The following is a 27,721-nucleotide window of genomic DNA, read 5'->3' on the forward strand; positions in this document are numbered from 1 at the left end:
CATGGGAGGAGGATGTAACAACTGAGAGGACATGGGGAGGAGAATTTTTGTTGGAAAACTCTCCCCTGCCCTTAAGTCTGTGAGACTGCTTTCCTTTTTATTTAGCAAGATAACTCTATCTTGTGAATTTTATCAATTTAAAATCAATAATTTAATTTGATGCCGTGTTAAATACATTTATTTGTATCTGTAAGATCTGCATGTGAGTATAAATAAGTCATTTTGGAGGGCCAGCCTGGTGGCGTCGTGGTTAAGTTTGTGCACTCCACTCCGGTGGCCTGGGGTGTGAGGGTTCAGATGCTCCGTGTGGTCCTACACACTGCTCGTCAAGCCGTGCTGCGGTGGCATCCCACATACAAAATAGAGGCAGCTTGGCACAGTTGTTAGCTCAGCGACAATCTTCCTCAAGCAAAAAGAGGAAGATCGGCAACACATGTCAGCTCAGGGCCAATCTTCCTCTCACACACACACACAAAATACATAAAAAAGTGGTTTTGTATGTTTAAGGTGATTCAATTTTATCAATATAAAAAAAATCACTGAAGTATGCTAGCATGACATTTTATAAGCCAGTCTATCAACACACAGCGTACTTTCATATTATTTCATGTTACAACTTGAACCATAGAAACCCTGGCTGACATTGACATATTGGCTCACCAATTTGGGCTTACTGTGTTTATCTTTGCCATAATGCAATAAACAAAGAAGCGTTGGTAGGCAAATGAATGGGAAAATATTATCACAGAGAATGTACAAACCCCTTAAGAAGCTAAAAGTAGATGCTCAATATAGACTGTCTCAATTTAACAGGCACTACTTTTGGACGCTATAGATGTACTTGTTTATATAGTCAGTCGCCAAATGGGCTTGAAGTCTCTGCAGACCATGGCAGAGACCAGGCTCCATGGGCAAAGTGGCGAGTGAACACACATCCTTGCACACATTACTCTGAGGATCTAGCAAAGAAGGTAGACATTAAACAGTATTTTTTTCAAGAATTAATTAAATGATTTTGTGTGTATGCAAAGTGCTTTTTAAAAATTTTAATTGAGTTCATAATAGTTTACATCAATATGAGATTTGAGTTGTAGGTTATTTCTTGACTGTCACCACATAAGTGCTCCCCTTCACCCCCTGTGCCCAACCCCCACCCCCCTTCCCCTGGTAACCACTGAACGGTTTTCTTTGTCCATATGTTTGTTTATATTCCACATATGAGCGAAATCATCTGGTGTTTGTCTTTCTCAGTCTGGCTTATTTCGCTTAGCATAATTCCCTCCAGGTTCTTCCATGTTGTTGCAAATGGCATGAATCCGTCTTTTTTATGGCTGAGTAGTGTTCCATTGTGTATATACACCACATTTTCTTTATCCAATCATTGGTCAGTGGGCACTTGGATTGTTTCCATGTCTTAGCTATTGTGAATAGTGCTGCAACAAACACAGGGGTGCATATGTTACCTTGGATTGTTGATTTCAAGTTGTTTGGGTAGATACCCAATAGCGGGATAGCTGGGTCATATGGTAGTTCTATTTTTAGTTTTTTGAGGAATCTCCATACTGTTTTCCATAGTGGCTGCACCAGTTTGCATTCCCACCAGCAGTGTATGAGGGTTCCCTTTTCTCCACACCTTCTCCAACATTTGTTATTTTTAGTCTTAGTGATTATAGCCATTTTAACAGGCATAAGGTGGTATCTTAGTGTAGTTTTGATTTGCATTTCCCTGATGATTAGTGATGTTGGACATATTTTCATGTGTTTATCAGCCAACTGTATATCTTCTTTGGAAAAATGTCTGTTCGTATCCTCTGCCCATTTTTTGATCAGGTTGTTTGATTTATTCTTTTAGTTGTGACTGTAAATGGAATTGTATTCTTGAGTTCTCTTTCTGTAAATTTGCTATTGGAGTATAGAAAAGCAATTGATTTTTCTAACTTGATTTTGTACCCTGCAACTTCACTGTAGTCGTTAATTATTTCTATTAGTTTTCTGATGGATTCTTTGGGGTTTTCTATATATAAGTCATGTCGTCAGCAAGCAGCGAGAGTTTCACTTCTTCACTCTCTATTTGAATTCCTTTTATTCCCGTCTCTTGCCTAATTGCTCCGGCTGAAACCTCCAGTACTACGTTGAATAAGAGTGATGATAGTGGACATCTTTGTCTTGTTCCCATTCTCCAGGGGATGGCATTTAGTTTTTGCCCACTGAGTATGATGTTGGCTGTGAGTCTGTCATATATGGCCTTTATTATGTCGAGGTAATTTCCTTCTATCCCCATTTTGTTAAGAGTTTTTATCATAAAAGCTGTTGGATCTTGTCAAAAGCTTTCTCTGCATCTATTGAGATGATCATGTGGTTTTTAATCCTAAATTTGTTGATGTGGTGTATCACGTTGATTGATTTGCAGATGTTGAACCACTGCTGTGTGGTATAAATCCCACTTGATCATGATGTATGAACCTTTTGATGTATTGCTAAATTCGGGTTGCCAAAATTTTGTTGAGGATTTTTGCATCTATGTTCATCAACAATATTGGCCTGTAGTGTTCCTTTTTTGCATTGCCCTTGTCAGGCTTTGCTATCAGAGGGATGTTGACCTTGTAGAATGCGTTAGGAAGTGTTCCATCTTCCCTAATTTTCTGGAATAGCTTGAGAAGGATAGGTAGTAAATCCTCTCTGAAAGTCTGGTAGAATTCCCTAGGGAAGCTGTCTAGTCCTGGGGTTTTATTCTTTGGGATGCTTTTGATTACTGTTTCAATCTCTTTCCTTGTGATTGGTCTATTCAGATTGTCTGTTTCTTATTGATTCAGCTTTGGGAGGTTGTAAGAGTCTAAGAATTTATCCATTTCCTCTCAATTATCCATTCTGTTGGCATATAGTTTTTCGTAGTATTCTCTTATAATCCGTTGTATTTCTGTGGTGTCTGTTATGTCTCTTCTTTCACTTCTAATTTTGTTTATCTGAGCTTTCTCTCTTTTTTCTTTGTAAGTCTGGTTAGGGGTTTGTCAATTTTATCTATCTTCTCAAAGAACCAGCTCTTTGTTTCACCGATCCTTTCTACTGCCTTTTTTGTTTCAATAGCATTTACTTCCGCTCTGATTTTTATTATTTCTCTCCTCCTGCTGACTTTGGGCTTCGTTTGTTCTTCTTTTTCTAATTGAGCTGGGTGTAATTTGTGATTACGTATTTGGGATTTTTTTGGATGGAGTGTTCTATATATGTTTATTAAGTCCAATTGGTTTAACTTTTCATTTAATTCCACTGTTTCCTTGTTGATTTTCTGTCTGGGTGATCTATCCATTGATGTGACTGGAGTATTGAGGTCCCCTACTATTATTGTGTTATTATTAATATCTTCTTTTAGGTTAATAGTTGCTTTATGAACTTCGGTGTTCCTGTGTTGGGTGCAGAGATATTTATAAGTGTTACTTCTTCCTGATGGAGTGTCCCTTTGATCATTATATACTGCCCCTCTTTGTCTCTCTTTACCTGTCTCATCTTGAAGTCTACTTTGTCTGATATAAGTATTGTGACACCTGCTTTTTTTTATTGCCATTGGCTTGGAGTATCATCTTTCATCCCTTCACTCTGAGCCTGTGTTTGTCATTGGAGCTGAGATATGTTTCCTGGAGGCAGCATATTGTTGGGTCTTTTTCTTTAATCCACCTCGCCACTCTGTTTCTTTTTTATTGTAGAATTCAGTCCATTTACATTTGGGGTGATTACTGATGTATATGAGGGCTTAATGCTGTCTGTCATTCTATCATTTGTTTTCCAGTTTTCCTGCATTTCCTTTGTGTCTTGTCCTGTGTGTTTTGGTCTACCCACTGAATTATGTAGTTTTTTATGATGTGTTTCTTTGTTTTCTCCTTATTTATTCTTTGTGTCTCTGTTCTTTTTTGTTTAGTGGTTACCCTGAGGTTTGTTTTCAGAATCTCGTGTACAAGATAGTCCATTTTCTGATGGTCTCATTTCCTTAGTCTCAACTGATTCAGTCCCTTTCCTCCTCCCCTCCTAAGTTGTTTTTCTCATATCTTATTCCATCTCGTGTTGTGAGTTTGTGGTTAAAATGAGAGGATTATCTGTTTTTGGTGTTTTCCTTCCCTTTAGCTTAATGCTATACTTGAGTATTTGCTATCCTAATCTGATCCTGTCTATCTTTTTATCTCCTTACTCTGTTTTGTGATACCTTTCTCCCTTTTTTTTTTTTCGGGTATGAGGGCCTTCTTGAGGATTTCTTGCATGTGTGTGGGATGTCTCATGGCTATGGAGTCTCTTAGCTTTTGTTTGTCTGGGGAAGCTTTTTCTCCTTCATATCTAAAGGATATTTTTGCTGGATAGAGTATTTTTGGCTGAAGATTTTTGTTTTTTAAAGATTTGAATATGTTGTTCCCTTCTCTCCTAGCTTGTAAGGTTTCTGCAGAGAAATCCACTGAAAGCCTGACAGGGGTTCCTTTGTAAGTTATTTTCTTCTGCCTTGCTGACCTGAGTATTCTTTCTTTGTCATTCATTTTTGCCAGTTTTACTACTGAATGTCTTGCAGTAGGTCTTTTTACATTGGCAAATATAGGAGAGCTGGAAGACTCTTCCACATAGATTTCCCTTTCTTTCACTAGGTTTGAGAAGTTCTCTGCTATTATTTCTTTGAACACACTCTCTGCGCCATTCTCCTTCTCTTCTCCTTCTTGAATATCTATAATTCTTTTTTTTTTTAAGATTTTATTTTTTTCCCTTTTTCTCCCCAAAGCCCCCCAGTACATAGTTGTATATTCTTCGCTGTGGGTCCTTCTAGTTGTGGCATGTGGGACGCTGCCTCAGCGTGGTTTGATGAGCAGTGCCATGTCCGCGCCCAGGATCCGAACCAATGAAACACTGGGCCACCTGCAGCGGAGCGCGCGAACTTAACCACTCGGCCACGGGGCCAGCCCCGAATATCTATAATTCTTATGTTGCATTTCCTCACTGAGTTGGATATTTCTCGGAGACTTTCTTCATTTCTTTTTAGTCTTTGTTCTCTCTCCTCCCCTGTCTGGAGCATTTCAACATGTCTATCTTCGATTAATGCTGATATGCTCCTCTATGACGTCCACTCGAGCATTCAGGGAATCCGCATTTTGTTTTATCTCTTCTGTTGTGTCTTTCATCTCTAATATTTCTGATTGATTCTTCTTTATAGTTTCCATCTCTTTTGTGAAGTAGCTCCTGAACTCGTTGAATTGCTTCTATACATTCTCTTTTACCTCGTTGAGTTTTTTGATGATAGCTGTTTTGAATTCATTGTTGTTTATCTTACATATTTCTGTGTCCTCAGGACTGCATGCTGGGTACTTGTCATTTTCTCTCCGGTCTGGAGATTTGATGTAGTGTCTGATGTTGTTAAGAGGAGGTAGGTCAGGCCTTTCTCATTCTGATACTATTCGGTTGTAGTTACTGCCTATCACCACTGGGTGGGGGTTGAGAGCAGCATATTCTGGGCCCTCCACCTTCAGCCGAGATCTCAAGCAGTGGGGCGGCACAAGGCGGGTGTGGGGAGGGGCGCTATCTCCTGTGTGTGCTCAAGGTTTTCTCGCTCTGCTCTTGCTATCTGGTCTCCTGGGTCTTGGCTTGATGAGGTCACCCTGCGCCAAAGCTTTCACCCTGTTAGAGGGCTTCCCTCTAGGGTACAAGGGCCCCACGGCGTCCTTGGTGATCCTGCGAATGAGCGACCCCTCCCCTGCTCCCTCCCTCATGGAGCCTCCCACGGGAGCAACTGCAGTCTTTAGGGGAGGGAGCACAGTTCTCTCTTACCCCATTCCAGCTCCTCCGATGGGGGCTCCAGCCTCTCTGCCCTCGGTCGTGTGGCTGCTGTGGGTCTCCGAGGTTTTCGTGTTGTGTTAAGATGTCCTCTGTTGGAGTAGGGTTGCCCTTATTTGTTGTATGTTGGAGGAGAGTGAATCCCGGACAAGTTCACTCTGCCATGATGCTGATGTCACTCCGCAAAGTGCTTCTTGAACAAGAAGCCTTGGACGCTGTGGGAGCATGTCACCAGGTGGGCTGACTTAATCTCAGGGGAGTGTGCGAAGCTGAGAGCTGAAGAGGAAGAGCTGGGTCAAGAGGGGAAGGCCCTCCAGCTGAGGAGCCGCATGAACGAGTCCCGGGGGTGCCTCCAAGGACGGAGTGTGAGTGACGGGCATGCCAGCGTGGCTGGAGACGGGCGGTGAGAGGGCGCATGAGGAGGTGGACTGAAAACGCAGGCAGGCCCTCAGCCGCGAGATGCAGCCCCACTGCACAGGCGACAGGAAGCCTCAGACGGGTTTGAGGCAGGGGATGGACATGACACTGTTTGACAGATGTACACCAGAGTGCGTCAGGTACTCACTTGCTCCTCACGCACCGTTCCGCCAGCACCTCCCCCCTGCCAGGCAGAGTCCCAAGTGTGAGGACACAGAACTTGGCCCTGTTACTGAGAACTGGAGAGGGAACTGACTCTCAGCTTCCACTGTCACAGGCCCGCAGGCCCGGACCTGGAGCTCCCTGGGGCACAGCCGACGCAGACGCTCTGCTGGAGAAGCAGCTGCAGCAGAGTGGGAGCCAGGCCGCAGGCTTTTACTTTTTTATTTTTTTTTGGTGAGGAAGACTGGCCCTGAGCTAACATCTGTTGCCAATCTTCCTCTTTTTGCCTGAGAAAGATGGTGGCTAACATCACTGCCAATCTTCCCCTATTTTATGTGGACAGCTGCCATAACATAACTTGACGAGTGGTGCTAGGTCCACACTCAGGAGCTGAACCCAGGACCACCAAACCAGAGCCTGTGAACTTAACCACTATGCCACTGGACCAGCCCCAGCCAGCCTTTTACTTTTTAAGAGCGCTGGCATGCCAGCTAACCTTGAGGGGCTGGCAGACTCACGACATCTCGAATTGGCAAATGCTGAAGGGAACTATCCCAGCTGATGGCTGTGAGGATTAAATAAAACAACGTATAGGAAAGCATTCAGCACAGTGCGAGCTAGGAAGCAATGAAAAGTGAACAAGGACGATAAACAAGGATGATCAGGTCATGTGACCTGATGCAAGTCAGAAACCCTCCCTGGCTACATGCATCTCAGGATCCTCCAGGTCTTCTCCTGGTCAGCTGCTGATGGCTTTCTTTTAATGCTTTTTGATGAGTAAGATTGGCCCTGAGCTAACATCTGTTGCCAATCTTCCTCTTTTTTATTTCTTCCTCAAAGCCCCAGGACATAGTTGTATATCCTAGTTGTAGGTCATTCTAGTTCTTCTATGTGGGATGCTGCCATAACATGGCCTGATGAGCGGTGAGTAGGTCCATGCCCAGAATCTGAACCAGCGAACCTTGGGCCACTGAAGTGGAGTGTGTGAACCCAACCACTTGGTCACAGGGCCGGCCTCCAGCTCATGACTTTTTAGTGCTGAACAATATTCCATTGTCTGGATGAACCACAGTCTATTCATCCATTCACCTACTGAAGGAAACCTTGGTTGCTTCCAAGTTTTGGCAATTATGAAAAAAGCTGCTATAAGCATCTGCGTGCAGGTGTTTGTATGGACATAAGTTTCAAGTCCTCTGGGTAAATACCAAGAAACACGACTGCTGGATCATATGGTAAGAGTATGTTGAGTTTTGTAAAAAACCGAAAAACTGCCTTCCAAAGTGGCTGTACCATGTGCACATCCACCAGCAATGAATGAGAGTTCTGTTTCTCCACATCCTCACCAGCAAGTGGCGTTGTCAGTGTTCTGGATCTTGGCCATTCTAATAGGTGTGTAATGGTCTCTGTGTTGGATGGACTTTTTTCAATATTTCCTCTTATCCTTGTACCTGCTGCAGCCTGACAGTGAGCTACACAACACATGCCAGAACTGCAAATACAATAGGACAACACAAATGTGATTTCTTAGAATATATCTCGTGGCTTTTCTTTCTTGAGCTGAGGAGACGAGCACACATATATTACGGTTAGGTTTCTTGCTAGTAAAACCGTCCTTAGACTGCATGATATCCACGTGCACTGAGAGTCTGTGCTCTTCATTATCCTGTTTGCAGTCCCTCAAACAAGTCTGAGAGCTGCCTGTCAACTATGAAGATGAAATTGGAGCCACTTCCCCCAAATAGTCCAAATTGCGACAGCAATGATTTCAAGTAATATAGGATTTCCATGTTCTGGTTGATAGCTCAGAAATATTTTTAGGCTGGTTAAGATAATTTACTAAAACTATCTTCAAATGCCTTCTCTGGTCTACATTCAACACAATAATCACTTTATATAATAAAAGTGGCTATGCATATTCTTCTTGAATTGCAAATGTAGAAAAGTGAGAGGGAAAGATATTCTGCCAAGTTTGAACCACTTCTGTGTATGGATCTAAGCAGATTCTGTATGCAGGGGCAATGAATTACTGCTCTCTTCCCTGACTGCATAGGCCACACATGCCGGCTTTTCTAAACAGAGTTCTCAGGGCAGTCTTCCTCCCAGGAAATGACCTAAATTGAGGACAAGTAAGAGAGAATCCAGTGAAGAGGGCAGGAGGGGAGTTCCTGTGTGCAAAGCCCTGGTGCACATCGGCCAGAGGCACAGGAGAGGTGGGGCAGAGAAGGGTGGGCCCTGCAGGTGAGGATGAGGGCAGGTAGGGGTGGACCCTACAGGTGAGGATGAGGGCAGAGAAAGGTGGGCCCTGCAGGTGAAGATGAGGGCAGGTAGGGGTGGGCCCGGCAGGTGAGGATGAGGGCAGGTAGGGGTGGGCCCTGCAGGTGAAGATGAGGGCAGGCAGGGGTGGGCCCTGCAGGTGAGGATGAGGGCAGGCAGGGGTGGGCCCTGCAGGTGAGGATGAGGGCAGGCAGGGGTGGGCCCTGCAGGTGAGGATGAGGGCAGAGAAGGGTGGGCCCTGCAGGTGAGGATGCAGGAAGCAGGTAAGGCCAGGTCAGCCTTTGCAGGCTCCCAAGACCATGCACGTGTCATGATCACATTCTAGAATCATCAGTCCCCTGCAGAGACGGAAAATGAGTCCAAGCGGCTGAGCAGATGTAGACAAAGCATGAGGAACACGCCCAGCCGTCTGGGCCTGGTGTTGGAGATCTGCGCAGTGCCCGGGCTGCACACAGAGGCCAGGAGCCCAGCCTCCCTCCCTCGTTTCATGTTGTCTAAGGCTGGTTCTGGGCTCCCACAGAAGAGGTGGGTGGTCACAGCAGAGCTGTGGAGCTGCCCCAGAGAACCTCGTGGCCCACAAGGCCTAAGATACTCCCCTGGGCCCTGAGAGGACCCACAGCCACCTGGGCCTGGCCACCTCTACTTCAAGCGGGATGTCCCTTCAAAGGCTTGAGACTGGTCCACAATAAGAAAGGCTTAGAAACCGAGAAACTGCCATAGCAATCTGACAGAGTATTCTATGTCTGTTGCATACAATAATAACAAAGAGGTGGCTTGTGCTTGGTACACGTTTCTCATTTCATTTTCCTCATTATTAGTTAATTTATGTGGAATTTTACACAATTTTCAATAGGCTATAGGATTGGAAAATTTTAAAAAGTCCCCATCCCTCCAGCACCAAGCTTGAAGGGCATCGCTGTAGGTGGCGTGCAGCAGCGTAGCAGTGCAGAAGTGGGGGAGTGACAAGGCAGGTGACGCTCTGATGTGGGGAGACAGCCAGCTGTAGGACAGACTCGAGTCTGACTTGCGCAACCAGGTGGCAGAGGTGCTCTTGTCAAAATCCCACGCAAGCTCTGAGACAGGGAAGAGGAGAAAGGATCAGAGCTTGGAATCTGAAATTTGATTCAATCTGACTCTGGACAATGTTGAATTTGAGGGACCTTTGAGATATTCAAGAAAAAAAGAAAAATAAACAGCTGGCCACGTGGGACTGACGTTTGCAAGAGGCCTGTGCCTGAGACGGAATGTGGGAGAGCGTGCGCATGGAGGGCGAGGGGCAGACGGCGTGGATGAAAGCCTGGAGGACGAAGAGGAGACTGTTGGGACACGCAGCCTGAGGAATCTCACGTGGACGAGGAGTGAGAAGCAGAGGACGGCTGTGTGTCCCGGGGGCAGGAGGAGGCCGCCGTGCTGCTGAGAGGCCAGCCGAGGTGGACTGAGCAACAGGAGGATCACCAGTGGCCTCATCGAGAGCTCGTCCCACAGAGAGACTGGGTGGGCAGGCCGGCTGAATGAAATGCATGGAATCAAGGAGAGGGAAGCCTGAGTCACCCAGCTGTTGAGGGAGAGACTAAGAGCTCGTTTCTAACCAAACACTTGAGTGTGTTAAAAAACAAAGGAGAAGGATCTGGCTGGAAAAAGGCTTACTGCATGACAGGAAGAAAGGAGGGAACGAAGTCTGAGGGGAGTGTCAGGGAGGGATTCTGGACACTAACCTCAGCAGGTATATCTGGCATTGGGCGTGAGGCCTCCATTTCTGCTCTCGAGCTGGGGGAAAGTCATTCATCTTTATGGGCGAGGAGGAGGGGTAGGGTGTGAGGTCTGAAAGAAGTAAAGAGTTTAAAAGGCACTGGAGCAAGCAAGGAAGCCAGCAGGATGGACAGTCCTGCAGGGCTGAAGGCCCACCGGAAGCTGATAACCCTAAGTTTACAGTGTCACCATGCTGCACTAAGCTGGATGTGGGACTTCTCCAGCAGGCTCAGCAGCCTGGGTGTCAGCACAGAGCAAGCCGGGGTTTTCTGAGACACATGCCATGAGAGAATGAAAGAGCAAGCTTGGGTGGGATTTTGACAAGAGCATTTCTGAAATGTGGACCATGGAAACCAAGCTTGACAAAGAAGGAAGTGAAGAAATGGGGTTTTGATACACACAATGAGAGCAGGATTAATGGGCTGGATGTGCAATCAAGGAGAACAATGACGCTGTGGGAGTGGCCAAACATGCTGGCTGGCAGAGGAGGGTGCTGTGACAGGAGGGCGGTGTGTGGCAATTAGTGAATGTGGAGGTGGGGTGGTGTGGCCGATCATAGACTCTAACTGTGGCCACGGGAGAAAGCGGCTGAAACAGAGTCCAGGAGAGACAGTCAGTGGAGACGAGGGGCTTTAGGAACTGAGGGCTGTGGGGCTGATCAGGCCATCTCAGCGGATGCTGAGGTCATCAGACGAGGGCAAAGGTTTGGCAGAGGATGCTCAGGTATGCTCGTTAGCTACTACTGGCCATGCGACCTCAGGCAAGTTACTACCTGTGCCTCAGTTATCTCATGTAACCTCAAAGTCTGGCAGTTGGCAGCCCCAGAGCTGGAAATGAGAGTGCGATGTTCTGTTTCAAACTTTTTTCTGAGGAAGAGTAGTCCTAAGTTAACATCTGTTGCTAATCTTCCTCATTTCTTGCTTGAGGAAGATTAGCCCTGAGCTAACACCTGTGCCAATCCTCTTCCACTTTATATGTGGGATGCCGCCACAGCATGGCTGACGAGTGGTTTAGGTCTGCACTTGGGATCTGAACCTGTGAACCTCAGCCACTGAAGCAGAGCATGGGAACTTAACCACTACACTACCAGGCCAGCCCCTGGTGCAATCTGCTTTTGATGAAGATATAACTAATCTCTCCTCCTATTACCCTTCTCCCCTAGTCAGCTGTCTGTGTTCACACCTGTCACATATGCTCACTCTACAATGCCTCCAGCCAGAAATGCCCGCAAAGATGACTATCCTCAAAACCCAGCTCACATCTGATCATAATGATGCCTTTCCCGCCCTGGTGAAGGCACCCTATTCTTATTCCCCCAGCACACATTCTCAGAGGGGATGGAATTTGGTTCCTGGTGGACAACAATGATTAGTTGCCCTCCAAAGGTTAACCCTAACCAACAAAATCTTCCTCCTTAGTTTTTAATTTGATGCAGGGCTAAGGGTGCGAGCGGGCAATTAGGAAAAGCTGTCTAAAAATGCTCCTCAGGGGGCCAATAATGAAAAACGGGCTAAGAAATACTGCCCTGGGAGACGATCCGTCTCATCTGTTCTGTACACGTATTGAGGCATCCAAATTAACTCTGAACTGTGACAGTGTCCTTCTTTCCTTCTGGGTAAGCTCTCAGGGCAATGACCTTATGTAGTACACTGCTTTTTTTTTTTTTTAAAGATTGGCACCTGAGCTAATATCTGTTGCCAATCTTCTTTTTCTTTTCCTTCTTCTCCCCAAAGCCCCCAGTACATAGTTGTATATTCTAGTTGTAGGTCCTTCTGGTTGTGCTGTGTAGGATGGCACCTCAGCATGGCCTGATGAGCAGTGCCATGTCCATGCCCAGGTCCAAAATGGTGAAACCCCGGGCCGCCAAAGCAGAGCACACAAACTTAACTGCTTGGCCACGGGGCCGGCCCCAGTGTATGGTCTTTTAACTTCTAAAAGTACCTACTTAGTATGGCATCTATCATGTGTAGATGTTCAAAAAATTGTGAAATAGTTTATTCATCTAACTACAAAAAGACATTAAAAAAATGCTAACTACACTAGTAACGAAAGAAATACAAATTATGCACTTTACCAGTGAGTTGATCTTCACTAGCCAAAACAAAAAAACAACAACAATAAAGCAAACGCCATCCTGAGCCTAAGAAACGAGAAAAAACAATTTCTAAAAAAGATACACATCAGGGCGCACAGGAAACACAAAAGCAAGTGCATTCACATGCTGCTGGCAAATGTGCGCTGGCATAGCCTTTCTGAAAAGTAACCGAGTGTGTTTTAATAGCTTCAAAACTGTCCATGCTCTACCTAGTGAATCTCCTCCTAGGATTTATCCTAAAGAAATCATCACATACATAGAAAAGATTTCTGTACAAAATGCTTCACCCCAAGATTACTGATACCAGTTTCAGATTACACAGCTAGTAAAATATGTTTTTAAAGACTTTAATATTGGAACATGCTTCAGATATGATGTTACATAATAAAAAGATACAAAATTATGAATAAATATAATATGAAGTTTTATGTATATATATACCCAAATACATACCTATCTATCCATACTCACACAGACAAACCGCCTATACAGACACACATACTAAAATGTTAACCCACAGTGGTTACATAAACAATTTCTTTCCAGTATTCCTGAAGTAAGAGCATGCTGTTCGTAAAGTGAGGAGACAGCGGTTTGTGAATTACAGGGCGGGCTGCACACCTACGGGAAGAGCCTGCTTGCAGACGAGGCTTTTCTGTCCTGGCTGTCTGCAAACGGATGGCATGCATGTCCACCTGCATCCACGCAGTGGGGGCCCCAGAGGGGACACCCACCCTGTCTCTTAACTAGAGCAGTGCTTGATACGCAGGAGCCAAAGTAATGCTTGTTGAAATAAGACATTATTTTTTACCAAGCATGAAGGTGTAAGTTACTACTAAGTATGACAGTTAAACCATGAGGAAAGAGGTTTTCTTCTGAAAAAAAAGAAAGAAAAATAAAGATTTAGCTACAGTAGATGAGGAGCGCCCTGACACGGTACACCCCTAGGGAGCCCCACTGCTGATCTATTTGACAGACCTCAAAGGCAGAGAGAGCGTGTGCGGGCGAAAAAAATATATATCAGAAAATCTGATCATGGACATCTGCATATTTTTGAAACAAATAAGAAATACTTATTATACAGTAAGACTCCTATCTTATTTTATATCCACTATGTATAGATACCCACCACTAATAAAACATTTAAATGTGTAATAAAATTATTTGCAAGTACTTTGCAAATATGAAGCGTTCCATAAATGATTAAAAATAGAAAAATGTGTCATATAAAAAGCCTTCAGCCCTTGCTATGATTTCACATACTAAGATGTGTTTTCTATATTTCAAACCAGATCACTATTAAAAATGAAGTAAAACCTATCATCTTAATTATCTTTTAAGTAAATGTAAATATTTTAAAAAGTGGCTTCTTCCCTAACTGAAAATAGAAAGTAGAAACGTTTATGCTTCTCTTACTGTTTCTCCCAATATAATTTTATCACAGATGACTGAATATAAAAGATTTCCTGTGATACTTGCCACTGTGGACTGTGTGCGCCATCAGTACTAAGCCCTTTCGTGATAATATCGCTGGTCTATAAATGACACGTAGTCATATCTAAACAAACTTACGCTAACCTGACAGCCACATTTCTACAAGTCAGGATGACCTAACTCCGTGAGACACTAACAAAACAGCAAGTGGCAGGGAGTCTGGGTGCCTCCTTCCCTGTTTGAGGACACGGGTCCATGGGGTAGACACACGAAGCCAGGCTCAGACCCAAAATTCATTCTGTTCCACTCAGGGCCACTGCCATGCAGGACCAGAGGTGACTCAGCTCCTCTAATCCCTATGGTAGATTCGGATTATCTTCTGGTTTGAGAGTCAGACAAGCTAGCAGAGGAAACAGAGAGACAAGGATGTCTCATAATAATGTATCATAATTTAAAAAGAAGAGAGGAAAGAGCACAAAGAAGTTGTTAGAAAAGTTTACCATTTACAGTTTATACTTACCCCAAATAATTTATTTTCCTGATGAGAGAACATAAAATATTCACTTGGCTACAGTTTATTTTGTATTTCCCAAACATTTCCAGGCACAGGAATATTTTCCTTCACACCCAGTGGGGTCAACAAAGATTGTCACTGGCTCTCCATCAGGGGCCTGGTGGCACTGCGCTACCAACCATTCCCAGGGGCGCCTGAGGAGTTGGGTGAAGGCGCTACCTGCAAAGGTGTAGGCAGGGACAGGAGAACCACAAAGGGACAGTGGTGACCCAAGGCCTGGCAAGAGAGCGAGGCATCAGTGTGCCCAGGCCAGAGGTGACAGCTGGCAGGAGAGCTGTGGGTCTCGGAGGAAGGGAGCTCCCGCTGCCTCCCCTCCAAACGGGAGCAGGGCGGGAGGCGAGGGCAGGCAAGGAGGAGTGTAGAGAAGCGTGGAGAACGTCGGGGGCAGGCGCCAGATGAGTTTGGTCAGGCCAGATTTTGCTGCCAAAAATGACTTCCAGTTTTCGGGGCCCCCTGGATTTCAGAGACTGAGATCTCTGAGGGATCCTGGCTGAGGGATTGTGGCTTGTTTTCAAGCATCAGTGCAAGCTGGCACCCTACAGGCAGGCTTCGCACTTTGCTTCTATTGTTCAACACTGCTTTGGAAATTTATCCGTGTTGAATGTGGCTCTTGTTCATGTATTTCACTTGCTCCAGAGGATTTAATTGACAGTGTAATATAATTTTCTTTTTCTTGTTGTTGGATAGTAAGGTTTTTAATAAAATTTTTGGCTAATACAAATAATTCAGCAACAAACACTCTTAAACATGTCTTTTTAGGTACATGTACAGGGGTTTTTCTAAAGTATATAATCATAAATGGAACTGTTGGATCAAAGGTGACACCAACATTTATTTTATCAATTATTGTTAAACTGCTCTGCAAAGCGGTTATTCCAATGCACTCTCCCACCAACGACGCATGCTGCCATACACACCCTTGTCCGCATGTGGTGTTGCCAATTTGATGCAGTTGAAATGTAGGACATTCTTGTTTTATTTACATTTCTGTGATTCCCAATGAGGCTGAACATTATTTTTCCACGTTTATCAGCTATTTGGTTTCCGTGAACTGCCTCTTCATACCTTTAGCCTGTTCTTCTATTGGGCTATTTCTGTTTCTTTCTAATTAGAGGAAAGTCTTAATGTGTACTTCAAAACTGTTCTCTCCTTCTGTGGCTTGTTTAATGCTGTTTATGGTGTTTTTGTTGTATTCAAGTTTTAAGTTTCAAAGTAGTCAAACTTATCAATCTTTTCCTGAAAGGTTTAGTCTTTCGTATCTTGTTTAAGAAATGCTTCTCTACTCTGAGTGGCTAAGAGTCTCCACTATTTTCTGAAATTTAAGAAATTTTGCTTTAATTCATTTGGAATTTATTTTTGTGTGTGCTAAGAGGTAGAGATCTTTTAAATTTTTCCCACTTGAATATCCAATTAATTCTGTGCTATTCACTGCTGGGCTCATCCTCTCCCTGATAACCTGTAAGATCGTTCTTTCCACACAGGTGTGTGTCTCAGGCTCCACTCTGCCCCATGACCCGCCCTGTGCCAATATGGTCCCTGTTCCTCCTCTGACCTGACCGCTCGTTGTGGGGACGGGACAGGCTGTAATTGCCTTTGGTTCCTGTCCTCTGCTGTGGCAGTAAGTGGTTCCTGTTTCATTTCACCTTCCCCAGCTTTTGTCCTGGCATGAACTTCCAATTAGAAGACATAGGGAACATTTCCTCGTTCGCACATGTGTGAACATGTGTGTGCGTGCGCGTGTGTGTGTGTTTGTGGTGGGTTTATTTCTCCAGCCTTGAAAGAGCATGGCCTTCAGCTTTCTGATGGTCCTTTTTGCTCTTCGCCCTTGCCTGAGAGGTGCCGTGGACCCAGCAGGGCCACGGCCTCTCTGTTAACAGAAAAACGCCGGAGGAGACTTGGGCTGTCCTGTGTCCTCCTCCTTCCACTCTACCTGCACAGCTCTGTGGCCTGACTGGTGAGCCAGACAGGAGGTCTGAGGGGGGTGAAGGACAGGCCGGGGTGTCGTGTTGCAAGGCCAGGCACTCCCTTCCTTCTGAGCTGCGGAACCTCGCTGCAGCAGCCTTGAGCGCCAGAGCTTAGGATTGCATGCCGCTGCTATTTGAAATTATAATTAGATTTGTTCAGAGTGTTTCTTGCTATTTTTATCTCATTGTTTTCTACCTTCTAGTTCCTCTTCCTGGACCACCATTTTCAATATCAGAAGTCAGAAATGTCTGGTGAAGAAATTATTTTTAAAATTAGAATTTAAAGTATACCACGTAAAACTTTAAGCTCCAGGGAGGAAATCTTTAAAAAAATCTCATAATTAGTGTATATGACATGTAAAACCCCGATAATGAAGTCAGTTTGATATGAGAAAAAGACCCAAATTTAAATAAATATTATTATTTTAAACTAATAAAAAAGACATAGACTCTATTTGAAAAACTGCATGTAGACATTCAACAACTTTCAAAAGATGAGAAAAATAGTCCAATAAAAATCGCTCAAGTAACTAATAGTACATCTATAACTTTTCCCCATCTACGACTCAAAGGGAATCGTTAATTCTATATATGACACCATTAAAGTGATTAAAATGTCCTTCTCCACAGGCTACGACACTCATTTCCCTGTAAATTACAATCTTAGAGCACGCTGACATTACTTAGGAAAATACATTTAGACACTCTTTCCTAGTCTCAAAGACGACAGGAATTATTTTGGGACATAATTAAAATACCAGGGCAAGGCAATGATCTTTTTATAAATACATTTCCCACCTTAAACAGGTCTCCTTATTAGGACTGTAATAAAATCTCTACTGGCCTCAAGTAGTTTTGGTGCATGGAAAAAATCAAACCTGTATATATTTAGTAACACTAGGAATAATCAGAGAAGGTAAAAAGATAGCCTGTGGAACAAATTAATTACAATTTGTTTGTGTATGGCCGTGTGTGTCCTTGTTAAACTCATCACACATCAAACACGGCCTTTTACTCCTGATGATGCATTAGAGCAGGTGTTTCAAGGCCAGATAAAGGGAATGACAACCCTCCAAACAACAGAAGAGTCTGTTCACTGCACCAGTCTCACACGGCCACGGAAACGGCTACCTTCTAAGACCTACAACTTCATGAGCAAATGACAAGATATACAGATATTTAAAAATTAGTTGCTCTTCCTCCCTTATAAAAACAGAACATTTCCTGATCTTTCCTTCCCAAAGCTTCTTAATCATAGGAACAATTCTAGAATCACTTCAGTAAAAGAAACTCCATGAAGCATTTGATCTACATTTACTGAACATTAAATTTTAATCAGTTTACACACAAAATGTCTGCTAACCACGCAAGCAAGCGCTTCTTCTTATTTATCTGTTTGAGGACACACCCTTTGTAATAAAACCAGCTGAGAAAAAAGACAATTGTAGGGGTATACAATTTCCAGCGCGCAGACCCCCAGAAGCATCTGCGTGCACCCTGTGAAAATGCCTGCAGTGCAGACAGCTCCCTGCCTCACTTCAGGGCAGTGCCTCTGCTGGCGGTTCCCACTCACTCCCGTTAACAAATAAGGCAGACCGCTATGTGCACTTCTGGTGACCCACCCATTCAGTAACAAACCTCCTATACCAAGTGGAGAAAACAGGGTATTTAAAAAAAGTCGACATAAAATTATTTATCTCTAGTTATTACAGTTGATGAAGCATACTTAATCAAGTATATGCTGCTGCTTCAAGTAATCTGATGATTTAAAATAACGTTTTTTTAACTAATTGGACTTAAAATTAAAAGTATGTTAATGTGATGCTTTTTGCTGCACAGGACTCCTATCTAATCCAACAAAATTCTATCGATGTGCAAGGGCTTTGGATAATGTATTCAAAGTAATTAACTCTAGGGAAAATATTATGAAGGAAGGCAGGACTTACAAAACAGCAATCGTGAAAATCACGTACACTGTTACTTACAATTAGCTGCTTCAGTCCAACGAAAGACTGTTCCACTGAGTTGGCATTTAAGACCTGTCTCTTTGCCGCAGCTTTTTCACCCAGGAAGCGGAGCATTAAGTCTTTAACTGCATCTCCCTTAAAAGAATATAAGAAAAATATGTCAAGACAATAAAATGTTAATTAAACTCAGCTAACTGGAACCCATAACTAACCAAAATTTCTTCTTTCTTCATTGGTATATGGAGGTTAAAATGTGGTTATAGTACAGTAAAACTTCAATTAACCAGATACTAAAGTATCATGATCTTTAACAAAATGCGTATTTTAGAATAGCTCTTTCCTTTGGAGAGGAAGTGGTAAATCGCCACCACCTGTACCAGGCTTACATAAGCGGCACATCAAGCCAGGAGGGGATTCAGGTGAGAGGCTTGGGGAGGCCTCTTAGGTGTGCGGTGACACCGCTGGGGACGAGGGACTGGCAGTCACTGGGAAGAGTACCCAAGCTGAGGTGGGCAGGCCTGAGCAGCGCTCTGCTCAAATCCCAGGATTCTGCCAGCTTGCCTGGGCCTCTGGAAAAGTCTCTAGGTCCCACCTAGAAAAGTTCCCAGTGGCATAAGGTGCCACCTTCCTTCCAATGCTAAGGTCACTCCTTAGCTGGAGAAAAACGGAACAGTCCCTTCCCTTGCACATCCTTTGCAACCCTGCTCGGCCAGGCCCTCTGCTCACGGGAGTAACGCTGCTCGCCAGGGAAGGGCCCACACGAGCCTCTGCATGGGGACCTGCTGTCTCACAACCTGACTCCTCAGGTTAGACCCGCCTGCATTCAGGGCTGAAGGATATTAAAAGTGGAATCCGAAGCATGTTACTTTAAAGAGAAGATGGAAGGGCAAGGGGCAGGGGAGAAGGGGCTTTGGCAAGGACAGAGCAAGAAGGGATTATCAATGGCCAGGAATGACCAGGGGAAACCTCTTAAGCTGGTGAGACATGGGGATGAGCCAAGGACAGAGGCTCAGGCTCTCAGGGTGTCTGCCAGCACAATCCCTGCAGGTGAAGAAGGGCAAAGCCTATCTGAGCTGGGGCCGCCAAGTCCAACCACTGTGGGAACAGGGGTCCCAGGACAGATGCATGCTGAGAAAGCAGCAAGACTGGCAGGACTCAGAGCTGCTTGGTAGCTGTGCCACAGGCTGAGGTCAGCACGGGGAACACTCACCATGGCCTGAGCCCACTGCTGTGAGGCCCACCCACCAAGGAGTCATCAGAGGTCACAGCAACGAAGCAGGGTGACCCAGGGCCCGGGAAGGAGCTATGCTGGGGGAGAGCTCTGAACCACCCCTCTCCCTTTAGGGTACCGCTGCCTGGGGAAGGCGCTGGGACGAGAGCAGCAGCTCTGAGGTCACTGAAGTGAAAGCCGGCCTGGCCTTCTCTGACACGCTCTTGGGGTCCTGTGGGGCAGCAGGACTGGGCCAGAGAACCACCATGGCTAAGGAGCATAGCACAAAGGCCCCCCGAGAACTTCCCGGTGAGCTGCCGGGAGAAGTAAAACCTAGGCCAAGCTGAGGGCTGGTGAGAAACAAGGCCCACATCTCTCCATCTCCATGAGTCGCAGACCGGTGGATGCTAATACTGTAAGGGACATGGGAGCAGACTGAGACTGAGGATGGAGAGGAAACTGATGTAGGCATGTGTCCTGCACAGACTCCACCACTGTCTCAGCTCCCTGTGGTTTTCCTACTCTTCTTTGGGGAAAATAAGGGCAAAGAGTAGTTCCACTTATAAGCAAGGTTGCTTTAATCTTTCACTATCATCCAAAAAGGTCACACTTAAAAAACACACCACCATGCAGACAATGAGAGCAGGAGATGCGGAACAGGGGCTGCTGCTGCATCTGCTGCACCTTCTCCTGAGGGCAGAGTGACCGTGGGGTGGAGGGACACTGGACCAAACACCTGGTTCTGGCCTGGGTGCGAAGCCTGGGGCTCAAGGGGCCAAGCCACACCTCTCAATATGCGGGACAGAGGTCTAGAGGCAGCAGTTCTGGGGTTTTACTTTCAGAGAGTAAGGTGACATATTTCCAGTGCCAGAGCCACAAAAGCAGCTCATGATCTAGGAGGATAATTAGAGCGCAGCATAAAAAGGGCTCAGCCACATGGCTCCATAAAGCTTTGCACGATGCAACTCCTATCAGACAAGAGCTCTATCCGAGCGAGAGGAGCCTGAACCAGGAAAGTGCAAAATCACATCTTAATGCTGTGGAGGGACGGCCAATTTAACTCCCCCTCCATTGCAACATTCTCGGTTAATTGGACCACCCTGCAGAAATCTGGTGCCCTTAAAATTCTCCGTTAGTGAATGTTTCAGTTACCACAGGAAGTTCCTGAGACAGGAGCATACGTATGACTAACAAACCTCTCACCTGTGAAAGCCCAAAGATGGGACACGTCTTAATATAAACCTAACACTTGCTATGTCCCTAAGCTGAAGGCAATGAGGGCACGGGGGTCAGAACAGCTATACTGCAGACCCTCCCATGGTTACTGGGGAGAGCGGAGCCAGTTCCTCCCCCCGGGGGTGTCTGAGAGCTATGTTGCTGCACCTGGGATGGGATCCCCCTGGAACCCAGTAGATTCCTTCAGCTCAGCAAACCTTCAGGTGAGGGCCTACTGTATCCGAGGCCACGGCAGGGTCGTGGTGAGCTACCATGTGAATGAGCCGGGACTCACTCACTCGCAGTCTGGCTACGGGGAGGATTCCTGTTCCCCAGGTCAGATGCGTTTATGGAACAGCAAGTGGCTGGATCTCAGCTCGCAGATGGTCATGGGCCTGCTGCCCCTTCTACAGTATGGGAACGACAGACCAGACAAACAGAACTCAGAGGCTGACTCACAGTGTATGGGCTTTTCTGCCTGGGACACCTACTGGCCAGGGATCACAGCGCAGAGGTGCTGAATGGACAGCAGCACCTGTACCCGCCCAGGATGCGCAGAGCTTCCCGTCTCAGTTCCACTGGAGAAACACGGCTGCCTATCCCAGGAGCATTCGATCTTTTCGCTCTGGTGTTTGCTTTCTCCCAGAGGAAGTGAAACAGAGTGAACGAACCAACAACATACAAATGAAGAAAAACAAAACTCCAAACTCAAGGTCGTGGCAAATCAGAATCCTCACACATCGCTGGCAGAATGCAGATGTGCAGCCATTTTGGAAGGCATCTGGACATCCCTCAAAATGCTAAACACAGAGTTACCATGTAACGGGGCAATTCCACTCCTAGGTGTGTACCCAGGATAACTGGAAACATATGTCCACACAAAAACTTGCATATGAATGTTCACAGCACCATTATTCACGACCACCAAAAAGTGGAAACAACTCAAATATGCATCAACTGATGAACGGATAAATAAAATGTGGACTGTCTACACAATGGGATATTATTTGACAATATAAAGGAATGATGGACTGATATACGTGACAACGTGGATGACTCTAGAAAATGTTCTTCTAAGTGAAAGAAGCCAGTCATGGATTACCACATACTGTATGACTCCATTTGTATGAAATGTCCAGAACAGGAGAATCCGTAGAGAAAGAAAGTAGATTAGAGGTTGCCATGGGCTGAGGTGAGGGTGGGGCAGATGGGACGTGAATGTCAAAGAGTCTGGGGCTTCTTCTGGGGTGATGAAAATGTTCTAGAAATTGACTGTGGTGATGGTTGCACAATTCTTTCAAAATGCTAAAAAGCACTGACTTGTAAGTTAAATGTGTGGACTGTATGTTATATGAATCTCAGTAAAGCTGTAAAAACAAAAATAATCCTAAACCCCTTTTCTTAAGATGTCCTAAACAAATCAGAATTTAAGATGGAGCTGGCCCCATGGCCAAGTGGTTAAGTTCACAGGCTCCACTTCAGTGTCCCAGGGTTTTGCCAGTACAGATCCTGGGTGTGGACATGGCACTGCTCATCAAGCCATGCTGAGGCGGCGTCCCACATAGCAGAGCCAGAAGGACCTACAGCTTGAATATGCAACTATGTACTGGGGGGCTTTGGGGAGAAGAAGGGGAAAAAAAAGACAGAAGACTGGCAACAGATGTTAGCTCAGGTGCTAATCTTTAAAAAAAAAAAAGAATTTAGGACAGTGCTTTGACAGGTAAATCAGCTGCAGGACTGTCACAAATGGCCTGGGCTGGCCTCTCCAGGTCTTCCGTCTCACGTTTCCGTTTAGTCAAGTCCACTTTTGTCCTAATGTAAACAACTAGAACGCTGGGAAAAATAGGTGAAACAACAGCTTGCACACACAGAAAAGGACTGTGATCTAAGAGAAGGGAAAAGATGAGTTGAGCTCCTGAACCCAGAGGCACTCTGTGGACCACAGCACAGGAGGGGAGTCCCGAGCAGAACATGGTGAATGTGCTGAGGTGAGGAGGCAAAGCTGGGAGTCCGAGAGGTCGAGGTGGCTGGAATTTGCAGGCTGCAGTCCTGGCAATGGGGGAGCTCTGCAAAGAAAGGGCTCTGGAAATCCCTGGAGGAGCCTCGAGTCCTCTGCTGAGCACAAGCGGCACTCGCAGAGACTGGAAGCTCTAGAAAATGGCGCGAAACAAAAGTGGAGTACGAGCTGGCCCACCCCCTTGCGCAAGCCGCAATGGGAGAGGTGGAGCAGGCCAGCTGTTGTGGGGGCTCTGCTGAACACTGAGGCTTTCAGTACAGACTTCAGGAAGCTCACAGGGAGTCAAAGCTACTCTAAATTCACCCCCAAAAAGCTTAAAAACAAACCTGAAAAGGGTCAAATAAATCTGCATATAACTTACCTACCTGCCAGAACAAAGTGCAAGTCTTTCTGAAGGAAGATGACAAAATACAGACACTCAACAACATGAAATACACAATGTCCAGCCTCTAATCAAAAATTACTGGGCATGTGAAAAAGCAGGCACATGTGGCCCATAACCAAGAGAAAAATTAAATACAAATAGAACCAGAAATTACAGAGACGTTGGAATTCTCAGAAGAGAATCTTAAGATAGCTATTATATATGTGCTCAAGGATCTGAAGTAAAACTTGAACCCAATGAGGAAAGACAGAGATATAAAAAAGAACCAATGGAAATTCTGGAGACAAAAAATATGAGAAATTTCAGTGAACAGCATCAGCCGCAGACTACAAAGTGCAGAGGGAAAGATGATAAAGGGACTGAAGGACACAGCAGAATGCCAAACTTAGCCACAGAGAGAAAAAAGACTGAAAACAAAACAAAAATAGATCCTCTGTAACTTAATTAGCAACGTCAAGGAGGTGCCAGAAGTAGAGAGGAGAGGTAAAAACTGAAAAGCAATTTGAAGAAGTAATGACTGACTAAAAATGTTCCCAAACTGATGAAAACGATAAATTCACAGATATAATCAGGTCAATGAATCCCAAGCAAGAAAAACATGAAAGAAAACCACTCGAAGGCACATGAGAACCAAACCGCTGAAAACCGCTGATCACATCTTAACACCAACCAGGGGCAAAATATTCATTAGGCAGAAGAACACAGATAAAGATTACTATAGACCTGCCATCAGCAATGATACAAGCCAGAAGACAATGGAAGGGCACCTTTCAAGTGCTGAACGGGGGGCTGGCCCTGTGGCCGAGTGGTTAAGCTTGTGCACTCTGCTCCGGCGGCCCAGGGTTTTGCCAGTTTGGATCATGGGGGTGGACATGGCACTGCTCATCAGGCCATGCTGAGGCAGTGTCCCACATGCCACAACTAGAAGGACCCACAGCTAGAACATACAACCATGTACTGGGGGGCTTTGGGAGGAGAAGAAGAAGAAAAAAAAAGATTGGCAACAAATGCTAGCTCAGGGCCAATCTTAAAAAACAAACATGAAGTGCCGAATGGAAATGAAACTGTCAACCTAGAGTTCCATACATTGTCAACATATTGCACATCCAGCAGAAACAACCTTTAATAATGAAGATGAAATAAATAATTTTTTCAGACTAACTAAAGCTGAGAGAATTTGTGGCTAGCAGACCTGAAGTAACAGGCACATTTTTGGCTTTCTGGAGGTTTCTGACCCAAGGACTTGGAACGCCCAGGAGCGTGGTTTTAACATAGACTGTGTGGGCTTCCCTGACGGGACTCGTGTCAAATCCAAACTGTGGGAAGGGCAAGGGGGAAGGAGAGAATTAGGGAACAGAATGAGAAAGGAGTGTGGACAGATCCAGCCTTCGAGTCTGTACGTCAGGTTTCTAGATCCACCAGTGCAGGCCAGAGGGTTCCGATGCCGGAGATGAGGCCCCATCGCAGTACCTTTAGTCCTGAACTCCCGCTGCTTCTACTTTACTTATTCCCGCCTCTCTCCCTCTCTCCCTCTTTCTCTCTACTGAACACGCTTCATACAAATAATTCTCCAACTTCCATTCTTTCCTGGTTCTGAAAATTTCTGAATTATCATTTCCCCACAAACTTTCTGTTTACTTCTCAGGAACACAGGCCATCTACAAGTGCAATTAGTTGAAAATGCCGATGTTCTGCTTTTGATGCTACTGTAGTTGGGTGAAATGTTACACATTCACCTTGAAGGTCTCTAACTTAATTTAGACTGACATTAAAGTCATTCTATAAAGAAACAATTTAATTTTTTTTTCAAATTTTATTCCATAGGCAGGGAATTTTTCATTAGGTACCAGCAGGTGGGCAACTTAGAAAAATGTCAATGTAAGTGTTTTAGAAAGCTGATTTAGAAGGAATAACACTGCAACAGTGACAGGGGCACAGCCAGAAACATGTTAACAGATAAATCCAAGAAATGGTTGGTTGACATCTTAAAAGCTTGCTGTGCACAGAGAGTTGATAGAGAAACTCTTCTTTGTTCTACCAATCTTAAGTCCTCCTGCAAATCAACATGGCATTTCCAGTCAAGGTTAACTGCACAGTTTTTCTTTCCCGTCCTGGGAATGAACGGTTCTTTGGAAGATAATACACAAGTGAAGAGACACGAGTGAGCGCACGCCTACTACATTTGTTAGATGGAAAGTCAAAGGTATTTGGGGAACTATTCTTAGTTCAAATTTCAATCTACCATGAGGTTTCCAAAACAACCACTGTGAATTGCAAGAGGTATGGAAGACATTACCTAAGGACTTAAAGGAAACAAGAAGAAAAAACACTTCTTCTGGCTGGCCACTAGGTACATGCTCTGTCCTTGCAATGGGCGCTCCCTTGTCCTTGCTGACTCTCAGGACGCCCGACTCATCTCAGCCGCCTGCGAGTGGGGAGGTGAGTAACAGACTGTAAAGCCACAGCAGACCTGCCACAGGCCGATGCCCTTCACCTGCAGCCAGGGCCTCCTTCTATGGTTCAATCTAGGTTAACCGACCACTTGTGTTTCTCAAGGATGACGGATATTTTTATTGTAGGATACCACCCAGCCACTGCAGGGTATTGGGCATTCTTGGACCCACCCACTAAGTGTCATGTGCTCACCCAACCCTTTCGGCAACCAAAGAGAAGCACCCCTAGAACCCCTGTGCCCCAGCACCCTCTTGGGACCCACGAGGTTAAGTCATTTCCACAGCAACCTTCAATTTTCCCCTGAACTACAGTCAGAGGGGGAAGCAAACTGCCAACAACAGAGTCTGGAAAGGAAGTGCTAAGGGCCAGACCCCTGAGGTGAAGGAACGTAATGGCAGAGTACAAAGGCCCCAGGAAGGGAGGGAAGGAAGAGAAGGGAGGAAATATGAAGCGGACACTGAGGCAGGTCGGGATGCAGGGGATGGAGACAAGGCCAGGGAGGGTCAGCTAAGCAGGGGGTGAAAACATAAACCAAATCCTAAACACCCAAGATCCCCTGAAGTCAGAGTTCATAACTGGAATTCATTAAAAAGATCGCACAAAGGTAAATTTATGTTCAGTATATTCTGCTTAAGAGGATACAGAAAGGGGCCGGCCCCGTGGACGAGAGGTTGGGTTGGCGCACTCTGCTTCGGCAGCCCGGGGTTTGGCTGGTTCGGATCCTCAGCATGGACTTGGCACCACACTCATCGGGCCACGCTGAGGCGGCATCCCACATGCCACAAATAGAAGGACCCACAACCAAAATACACACCTATGTACTGGGGGGCTTTGGGGAGAAGAAGGGAAAAAAATAAAAAATAAAAAAAAAGAGGGTAGAGAAGGATGCCCAGAACAATGTCTGATAAACAGTAAGCCCACAATAAATACACGTTTAGTAAATGAATATGCTGAAAGGCTGCCATGCAAAGTATCCAAAATCTACAGGCTTACACTTCAGTTACCTAGAAAAATTAACCAACCTCACTTTTCTAGCCTATCACTTTTCTTTTTCTACAGAATCCAGCCCTCACAGGGCTGAGCAGCCTCCTGATCCAGTGGACAGTCAAAGACAATGGTCATTCCAGGCAGCGGGCCTGCTGACCGGTTCGTGGGGGGGGGGGGGGGGGAGGGGGAAGGGTGGATCCTTCCTCCAAGAGGGGCTGCTGCAGACAGCAGGTCCTACTTTCAGTTCCAGGAGGACAGACATGCACAGGCCTCGAGGCCAGCAGGCTGGTCAGAGCGGTGCCCCCATGCACCGTGCCACAGAAACCATGATCCTACCTGCAGTCTGGCGCAAATGACATGCAAATGAATTCATTTTATAGGCATGTATACATATATCTACAAAAATGCTTATCAGAGTATACGTTACATGCCATCTTATATCCAGTTTTTCAAACTTAACAATACTATGTGAACCTCATTAAAAATTCTGCTATATCATCATTTTTAATACCTACATAAACATTCCATTGTAAAGATGAGTCAAATGTATTCACCCAGACCCCTGACAATGAGCTCAGATTCTTTACAGTTATAAACCACACTCTGATGGACATCCCAACCTGGGTATTTGTATACTGGTGAGATTATTTCCTGATAAAAAATTCCCAAGACTGGGATTTTTGAGTCAAAAGATATGCACATGTAGATGAGCATTTAAAAATTTTACTTAAAAAAGTCTATACCAATTTATGGTCCTGTCAGGGCTGCATGAGACAGGCTATTTCCCACACTCTAAATAAGCATGAAATAATTATAAATAAAACTCATTAGATAACGGAAAATGGAAATAATTTCATCATCTTTGATAAAAGACTAGTGAGACTGAACTTTTCTATATTACTATTTACTATATATAACACATTTTTGTGATTTATTATTTTGGGGGGCTGTTCATATTTTTCTTAACGAATCTATAAAAACTCTTTCTACATCAAGCATGTTATATGTAATACAAATATAT

The 27,721-nt window shown here is 45.0% G+C and overlaps 1 protein-coding gene across 2 annotated transcripts in view; it reads right to left on the reverse strand.

Annotated features, from left to right (window-relative positions):
* Positions 1 to 27,721, reverse strand: part of TRAPPC12 (trafficking protein particle complex subunit 12) — an 89,608-nt gene that overhangs the window by 52,551 nt on the left and 9,336 nt on the right. For both annotated transcript variants that reach the window (XM_046660809.1, XM_046660810.1), the window contains exon 3: positions 18,451 to 18,567. In XM_046660809.1, the coding sequence (XP_046516765.1) occupies positions 18,451 to 18,567 (117 nt within the window). The remainder of the gene's footprint in view (positions 1 to 18,450; positions 18,568 to 27,721) is intronic.

This window comes from Equus quagga, chromosome 5 (assembly GCF_021613505.1).
Source record: "Equus quagga isolate Etosha38 chromosome 5, UCLA_HA_Equagga_1.0, whole genome shotgun sequence".
NCBI classification, from domain to species: domain Eukaryota; kingdom Metazoa; phylum Chordata; class Mammalia; order Perissodactyla; family Equidae; genus Equus; species Equus quagga.